This window comes from Electrona antarctica, assembly GCF_951216825.1.
Source record: "Electrona antarctica genome assembly, chromosome: 6".
NCBI classification, from domain to species: domain Eukaryota; kingdom Metazoa; phylum Chordata; class Actinopteri; order Myctophiformes; family Myctophidae; genus Electrona; species Electrona antarctica.
In genome coordinates this window covers 54820559-54829803 of record NC_136811.1, presented here as the reverse complement: position 1 = coordinate 54829803, position 9245 = coordinate 54820559, and the positions used below count along the sequence as shown (strand labels likewise).

Genomic DNA, 9245 nt, shown 5'->3' with positions numbered 1-9245 from the left:
CAAAGTCGTACACGTTAGTCACACACGTTACCGCAGTGACATTTGTTCACTCATTCATTTTTTTGTAGCCGCAGCGTGCACCGCGCTCGGGAATCATTAGTTGATTTGACCCCCGATCCAATCATCCAACCCATTGATGCTGAGTGCCAAGCAGGGAGGCATCGGCTCCCATTTTTACAGTCTTTGGTATGACGCGGCCGGGGATCGAACCCCCGACCTCCCAGTTTCAGGGCGGACACTCTAACCACAAGGTCTGGTTAAAGTTGAGTGAAACGGTTAATCCAACTAATCACTTTTTTAAAAAAAGTGATTGATCATTCATTTAATAAATTAATCAATTCACAACTCATCACAATGGAACACTGGTGTGCAACAAACCTGTTTCATAACAAGGCTCATTATTTATTCGGCATTTGAGCCACGGACCACCATTTTGATGAGATGCGTTCTCAGAACACAACATAGTATACTTTGAATTTGTTGGATAAGATTTTGTCCACATTTCCATGCTGTATTGATGTGGTAACATAGGAGAGATAACAGGCCAACATTGATCAAAATAACAATTCTTTACATTCTCTAATTGTGTAGACCTCTGCAAAATTAAGAAATACAGATGTGAACAAAAATGTAACTTTTGACATTGTAAGATGAAACCAAGAGTTAAAGATCTGTAAGGGACCACATTGGGTTATCAACTCTCCATCAAATAAAAACAAGTACATTTAAGGCTAGAATCAAGCCATATATATCATGAGATATATATCCTTTAGTTTACTATTTTGAAAAACATTTTAAATAGTTGAAAAAGCCGATCTACAAGCTCACAACGTGTCGACGTAGATCGGCTATTTGAAGCATTTTAAAATGTTTTTCAAAATATAATAGTACAAAAAAAAATTGCAAAGAAGTTTAGGGATAAGGGGTAATACACCGGCGAAAATAGGGCCCATAGTGATCTATATTTTCGATATTATTGAATTTTGTTATTATTTATTATTTATTTATTTATTTATATTATGTTTATGAATTGAATCCGTAAGTAAAACGAGACCGTAGGTACTTCATTTTTTGGGGTCCTTTTAGACCAAGGGCCCTAAATTGCGCCACCCCTTATCCCTAAACTTAGTTGCCATATTTTACTATTTTGAAAAAAACATTTTAAAATAGTTTAACTAGCCGGTCTACATTGACACGTTGTGAGTTTGTAGATCGACTATTTCAACTATTTTAAAGGTTTTTTTTAAATGGTAAAACATGGCAAATAAGTTTAGGGGTAAGGGTATCCTGCGCCATGCTTGGCGCAGGATACCCTTAAGTGTTTGACTGTACTGTACTGTTGCTGTTTGCATTTCTGTCTAATAAGGTGATAACTCAATCATGTGAAACTCTTGTCACAATGTTTACAGTGGAAAGGATTTTCTCCAGGGTGGCCATTTTGGTGTGTCTTTAGATTTCCTAACACTCTCGAGGTTTTGCCACAATGTGTACACTGGTAAGGTGTTTCTCCGGTGTGGATGCGCTCGTGATTTTTCAGAGACCTTGACGAAGTAAAGCATTTGTCACACAGTGTACAACGGAAGGGTTTTTCTCCAGTGTGGACAACCTGGTGTTTCTCTAGCTCACCTAAGTGACGGAAACTCTTGCCACAAAAGGGGCAGTGGAACGTTTTTCTTGGTTTTTCTCCAGTGTGTATGATGCGCTGGTGTCTATTCAGAGACCCTGTCGCAGCAAAACATTTGTTACACAGTGTACAACGGAAAGGTTTTTCTCCAGTGTGTGTTCTGGAGAAACTACTCTTCCTGGTTATAGATCTGGTGTTTGAAGCCGACTGACCTCCACTGGTCTCATCCCAATCATCACTGTCTTCAGTGACTTCAGTGTCAGATTCAACTTCAAAGCAGTGTGAAGAGATGTCTTCATCCCCATCTTCACTTTCCACTGCTAACAATGTCAATGTTATTCCAGCAGGCTCAACTGGTCTTTGGAGTAGCTCCTCCTCTTCCTCTTTAATGTGTGGAGGCTCTGGTTCCTCCTGGAGCAGACTGGGGCTGCTCTCCTGTTTAGGGGAAACCTCTAGGAGTAGAAACATATAGCATTATAGTCAACACTGGATTAGGAACGGGACAATAATCGTTATCGTTTATTGTGATAAAAATCACACCCGTGTGAACTGAGTGGTGCAATTCTGGACCTGAGACTTATTGACAGTCATGGCGAAGCAGGGTCTCAATGGAGTGATGTCAGTGGTTGGTGTCAAGATATTACCAATTAACATTGCCATGAGAGAGAGAGAGAGAGAGCGAGAGCGAGAGCGCACAAAACGTACCGAGGTGTGGGTGGTCTTCAGGTTCCTGTTTAATAGAAATGTCCCTGGAAGGGTCTGGAGAGTTCATCTTCACCTGCAGTTCTGCAGTCTGGACACACTGATCTGAAACCATGCAAGTGAATGACTTTGAGAAACAGGCCTAGGCTACACGTGTATGGATATTTCTCAAAACAGACACACACAACGAAAAGTCCACACTTGTGTGAAGTGAGGGGCGCTCTTATCATACATCAGCCAATCAAATCATCACATTCCGTGCTCCAAACATATTCTGTGCTCATGCACACAAAGCTGTGCATAGGAGGGGATAGCGCCCCTCAGAAATCCCTGCCCACACGACAAAGAAATATGTGTCCACACATGAACGCAGAAACGCATTGAACACGGGAGAGAAATCAATGCAGTAGCAGGTTTATATTTTTGAGGGGCTTTCAGCCATTATAAAATACCCGGTAAACCGTGACCTCGAGTGGCTTATTGCTTTTCTAAAACGGTTATAAACATAGCAATATTAACCTCCTAAAACTATTCCTAATTAACAAAAGTAGCTACACTTTGAGCCCACCATAATGAGCCACACTTCCTTGTTTTTACCCGGCCAGTGTCTGTGACGGGGGAATAGGAGGAGCTTGATGTTTTTACGAGGCAACCCGGACCCACACATTCAGTCATATGAGCACGGGCGGTGCTTAGGCGCCCGCACGGCCAGTGTTTGTAAGACAATCAAGTGCTCCCCTTCCCCAGTTCAGCTACAGAGCTGCGGGATCAATGTAACGCACCTGGGAATGATATAGTGATTGAAGGTGTGGATTATCATATTTACCATGGCAACCAGCCAATCAGAATCAAGTATTGGGACTAACCCTTTTAGAAAGCGGATTTTACTTCCTGACTCAGTGGTTTCCGGCCAACACGGCTTTCAAGTTAAGAGTATCGCTCATTCACAATGCATGCGTGGCAGTGAGAACCCTCCACCAGATGGCGCTGTGGCACTGGATGACTTTTAACATGAATCATAATGGTACTTGGAGAGCCAAATATTTTGTGAGGTTGTACTTTCTGTAAAAACAGGGAATAGCGAAGCAGGGTCTCAATGGAGTGATGTCAGTGGTTGGTGCATTTATAGTTACTAGCCCTTACCCGTTGTCGAGATATTACCAATTAACATTGAGAGAGAGAGAGAGAGAGAGAAAGAGAGAGAGAGAGAGAGAGCGCACAAAACGTACCGAGGTGTGGGTGGTCTTCAGGTTCCTGTTTAATAGAAATGTCCCTGGAAGAGTCTGGAGAGTTCATCTTCACCTGCAGTTCTGCAGTCTGGACACACTGATCTGAAACCATGCAAGTGAATGACTTTGAGACACAGGCCTAGGCTACACGTGTATGGATTGGATATTTCTCAAAACAGACACACACAACAAAAAGTCCACACTTGTGTGAAGTGAGGGGCGCTCTGTGACGGGGGAATAGGAGGAGCTTGATGTTTTTACGAGGCAACCCGGACCCACACATTCACAGTCATATGAGCGCGGGCGGTGCTTAGGCGCCCGCACGGCCAGTGTTTGTAAGACAATCAAGTGCTCCCCTTCCCCAGTTCAGCTACAGAGCTGCGGGATCAATGTAACGCACCTGGGAATGATATAAAGTGATTGAAGGTGTGGATTAGCATGATATTTACCATGGCAACCAGCCATGGCTTTCAAGTTAAGAGTATATTGGTTTTTGAGGTTCTCTGTGTGTGCGTATTTGACTTATATGGTATTGTGTATGAATTGTTTGCTTTAGGGGTCGTGTGTTCGGTTGTGGTCTTATTATTTAACCCTATATGTCAGACTGGCACCCCGACACTTGCCCCAACAAACCGCTACAGTGTACACTCACCAAAGGACATGGGCACCGGAATGGTTCGCATTCTATTCCCTGTGGAAACCTGCGCTACAGTGTACACTCACCTAAGGACATGGGCACTGGAATGGTTTGCGTTCTATTCGCCTCTGCTTCCGGAGGGCCCGGAGCTCCGGAAGGCCTCCGGAAGGCCCAGAGCTCCCTCTTGGCTTTCTGGAGCTCTGCTTTCAGGCACCTCCAGTTTCTCTGCAGAGCCAGAAACCGCTGCTGTAGCACCTGACATCCAGGCTTGTGACAGGGTCTGTCCCGCCTGGCTGGCAGGTTGGCAACAGCGGTCGGGTCCATCGCCAGATCCTTATTCTGTGTGAAGGAGAGAAGAAACATGATCAGCAGGCACTATAGGGTATGCACGTGCATAAAGTCAATGGCAAATCGAGTGGCAAAGTGAGTTTAACGTTGTTTAACCCATTTAGGCCTGTCTTCTGAAAGAATATATATTCAAAGATTTGTGCTGCATTTTTACGATTTTTCAAAAATAGCAGACCTATGAGCTTGTAGATCTGCTATTTTTCAATAGCTAAAGTATAACATAATGCTTAGTTAAAACACCAAAAGGGGTTCCCGTCCAGAATGGGTTAATACAATCAGATAGGACTTTTCTCTTTCGATGTATGGGCTGTCAGGGCCAGAAAGTATTTTTTTTGCCACTCAGGCCACTCAAACTTCCGGGTATGATGATGTCACGCGCATACCCTCTACAGGAGCACTAGATAAGACTAGGAAATCGGAGGGAGAACGAGGTCGAGGATGAAGCAAGCCCCCAGTAAGGCTATCCAACGTTGAAGATGCCACTATCTACTGGCGAAATGTGGAATTGCAGCACTTTAATGGAAGTGGACGGACGTTCATGACGTCACGTGCATAAGCCCGGACCTCAAAATTGAGGTCCGAGGCTAGGCTAGGCTAAACTTCCGCTCGCTCGAGCCATTGAGTTATAATTATACTTCCGGAAGTCTTCCGGGTGCTTCAAAACGCCACTGAGCAACTTCCACTGAAATGAATAGCGGGGGGGGGGGGGGGGGGGGGGGCTAACGCTCCAGTTCGGTCTCTATCCTTCTTTATACTCTATGGAATGAAGAGGAGATGAATAAGGAAAGGGAAGCCCAACATAATACAACATACGTTCTCCCAGGTGGTCGTCAGCGGGATCTCAGGGTTGGTGTCCCTGAGCACCTGGAGGAGGCGATCTGTCTCCCGTCTCCTGGCGAGGTCCTTAAAGATGTCCAGCTGGTCATAACGGAGTTCTTTATGGACATGATCCATGTGCCTCTCGAGGAACTGGCCCTTAACGCCACACCCCGGGACTGGACACGGGCAACGTCGAATGTTTGTGCGCTTATTGCACAGGTTCAGAATGTGCTTACGCTCGCTAACATTGTTGAAGGAGTGACATTTCTTCATGTGGCCCGACAGGGAGGCCACCGTGAAGGATTTGTGACACAAATGACAGCAAGGCATTCTAAATATTAAAAGAGAGAGGGGGGGAGAGAATGTGAGATTTTGTTAGTCTCAAGTAGAGCTGGGATACACGACCGAAACCCGGCCCGGCCCGTCGGTACCCGACGGGTCGGGCTAGGGTCGGATGCATTAGCATAATTGGTTGTCGAGATTCGGTTCGTGCCAGCCATGTTGTTGATATATAGAAAATAAAGTGTAAATATAAATAAAAACGATCCGACTAGTCTGTCTCTCTGCATGTATTTCCTGGTTAAAGTGCCTTCCTCAAAGAAAAATGAGGGGGGGGAAAGCGGCGGGCCTGGGTTGGACGCATATATTAATCCATTCTGAACGGGAACCCCTTTTGGTGTTTCTGTTAAGGCATTATGTTATGCTTTAGCTATTGAAAAAAAGCAGATCTACAAGCTGTAGATCTGCTATTTTTGAAAAATCGTGAAAATGTGGCACGAATCTTTGAATATACGTATATTCTTCCAGAGCGAACCTTTTTAACTCAAATCTTTGCTTTGCTTCCCTGGAACAACATATTGTCAGATGGGGGTTCGGTGGCCAATTACATATATTTTTGGTAGTCCTTGACATGAAAATGTTTGAGAACGACTGGCATAGAAACATGGGCTGTTCAGAAAACTGTCAGGATTTCGAAGGTATTTGTAGAATTGTCCTCAGGTCTAAATGGGTTAATAATTAAGGTCGGGCTCGATTTGGGTAGGAAACAAAGCTGTCTGTAACGGGCCCGGGTAGGGCTGGAAAAGGTCAGCCCGATCCCAGCTCTAGTCTCAAGGGGTTCAATTGGTTAGTTAAGACTACCCAATATTCCTCGAATATAATACTTTTTCATTAGAATTATGTTGCTATGTGAACAGCTTGGCCATATGTTTACTTCCTGTCAGATTCAGTATTATCAACTTATCAATCATTGCAACAGGAAAAACAATTAGGGCCATTTAGAGTGTGTCTATGAGGATATCTTGCATTATAGTGGCAAAACAATCAAATGGGGACACATGCAATAGCCATGCCACACATCCCACTGCATTCAAATAATTAAAAGTTTGTTTTACCCGAGTTTGAGCAAATGCACTACATTACCCAGCAGCCCTAGCTTGCATCATGCTTGCACTTGCAGTGTGAAGTACCAGGATGTGTAGTGTGTTCATACAACGTTTTATAAAACACACTCTTGTTGGTTACTTGCTGTATTAGGCTCTTGTCAGCCCTGTAGCTCCTCACACTTGGGATTAGGGTCCACTGTGCACACGGGCAATAGTTTTTACATGAGTTTGTGTGCACGGCCAATAGTTTTACATAAACAATTATAGGCTATAGTACAGTACTGGCTAGCCCGTCTCCGGACCCCCCGGGTTGAGCTCCTTTGGACCCCAACCCATAGGGTCCGGTGACACCAAAGCAGAGCTACGTGCTATTTTTAGAACGCACTCAGACTTACCCTCTCAAACGTGTGTGCTGCGCTGTGTGTGTGATGCTGACATATTCCAAAAGAAGCATATAGGAGCTATGAGACAACGGAGACAACCGAACCACCCGCGAACGGCGCAGAAGCCGTTAAGTATTTTTAATCTTTGTTAGACCGTTTTGGCAGCTCTGAAATTCTCTCTTCCTTCCTTCCTTGACTTCCTTATTGACATCCCATTGTCCCGCCTCCAGCGCCGGAACTGGCTATCTGCGCGTCAGTCCCTACGTTCGCAGGTAGCCAGCCACGGTGCTGGAGGCGGGTCAATGGGATGTCAATAAGGAAGTCAAGGAAGGAAAGAAGAGAGAATTTCAGAGCTGCCAAAACGGTCTAACAAAGATTAAAATTACTTAACGGCTTCTGCGCCGTTCGCGGGGGGGTTTGGTTGTCTCCGTTGTCTCCTATAGCTCCTATATGCTTCTTTTGGAACACGTCACTATCATACACACAGCGCAGCAAAAGCAAAAGCAACGGTAAGTCAGTGTGCGTTTGAGAATTAGCATGTAGCACGACATCGATGGTAAGGGACCCTACGCTAAAGTCATCCAAATGTCAGAAAACTTTAACGTAGGTTCCGAGAGGGGCTAAGTACTGGCCTACAGCCTAATATAGCCTAGTAGGCCTACAGCCCTAGCACAGCCTTCTAGATCATAAAACAGTCTAGTAGCCTAAAGTGCTTCCAAACTCCAACACTTAGAAAAAGAATCACCTGCACAGAATGTCTTAGCTCATAATGTCTACGGTGGATTTGTATGAAACAAACGCACATTGAAAGAAAGAGGATAATTCAACCCTACAGCTGCAATGTTGGTGAGTTTAACGTCGTATAATACAAGAAGATCGCAAAAGCAATTTGGATGAGTGGGGAGTCAATGGAGAGTATTGCAACTCTAGATTCATCCCATTATAAAAAACAATCTAGAGTTGCAAATTGCGGACAGACAAACTGCCTTTCAGCTAAACAGAGCAGTATTTTGCAAGTTCTTCAATTAGGCTTTGCTCTTTGTCACGCTTGATTGATTGAAATATTGATTAACAGTTTGCAGAATTACAGTACATTTCGAGCACAAACTCAATACAAAGGCTGTTAACTGTGAGTGGACGACCCAATTAGGCATTACACTTGTTTCCAACAGGGTCCACCATGTTCAATTCATCAAAACATTTAGAGACGTACAAATAGACACTTCTACATTTAGAGACAAATAGACACTTCTATATGCAAGTTATTGTTAGGCCACTCGTGGTGCGAATCAACATCGACACCCGAGGTTTGTTATGATTCCAAGTAGCCTAGTACTTAGAATGTTTATCTTGGAAATTTGGAATTCCTGCATGGTCCATGTACAAATCAAAGACACAGCCACCTCCAGAATCAGGATTGTAACTGGCGCGCGCGCGCGCACACACGCGCCAGTTACACACACACACACACACACACACACACACACAGCTGGCGAACAAATAAATAAATAGGACCAAAATCTCACCCACGTTGTTACGTTGTCACCCACGTACGTCTCTTTAGTCTTCAGGTTGAAAACGGCAGACTGTCCCTCAACACATCCAACTGGGTTAAGAAACGTCTGTTCACTAGTAATGGACGGACGAACTTTAGCATTAGCATTAGCCCACAAAACAAACAGTCTTCGTGTGTAAATTCCCCCAGTGTTCACAACGTGCCAGCCTCTAGTGTCACTCTTTTCACAGACTGTGGAGCAAAGACAACCTCAGACACAAGTTACACACAAAGGTTTGTGCTGAAAACTGATATTATGACACAGACTTTCTCTCTGTTTCATGTCCGTGCACTCTCTGTTCTGTTGCTGCTTGGTGTGTGTGTGTGTGTGTGTGTGTAATCAGTGTCAACTGTAAAGGCAGCTAGAATGAGGGAGCTAGGATTAGACCTCCGGTTGCCGGGCTCTTCAGAATAAGAGTACACGCTAAAGCAAACAAAAACGATTAATTTGCACATTAAAACAATAAATTAAGTATTTAAACGAAAATATATGACAAAGATTATGTTTATGTGTATTTCTATTAACATGTATAACAGTTTATAACATTAACAAATAATCTAAA

General features: G+C 44.0%; 1 protein-coding gene across 2 annotated transcripts; it reads right to left on the bottom strand.

The window, feature by feature from the left end:
• Positions 1-1301: 1301 nt before the first annotated feature.
• On the bottom strand, positions 1302-9022 carry LOC306925454 (uncharacterized protein). 2 transcript variants are annotated; one of them, XM_079504280.1, is made up of 6 exons: positions 8654-9022; positions 5354-5690; positions 4279-4531; positions 3556-3657; positions 2330-2431; positions 1302-2076 (listed from the first exon to the last, which is right to left on the bottom strand). In XM_079504280.1, the coding sequence occupies exons 2-6, from the start codon at positions 5687-5689 to the stop codon at positions 1379-1381; spliced, it is 1491 nt and encodes a 496-aa protein (XP_079360406.1). In that variant the 5' UTR covers position 5690; positions 8654-9022; the 3' UTR covers positions 1302-1378. The 2 variants fall into 2 exon arrangements, with proteins under 2 accessions (XP_079360406.1, XP_079360407.1); XM_079504281.1 differs by having other exon boundaries at positions 8658-9022.
• Between the last annotated feature and the right edge of the window lie 223 nt (positions 9023-9245).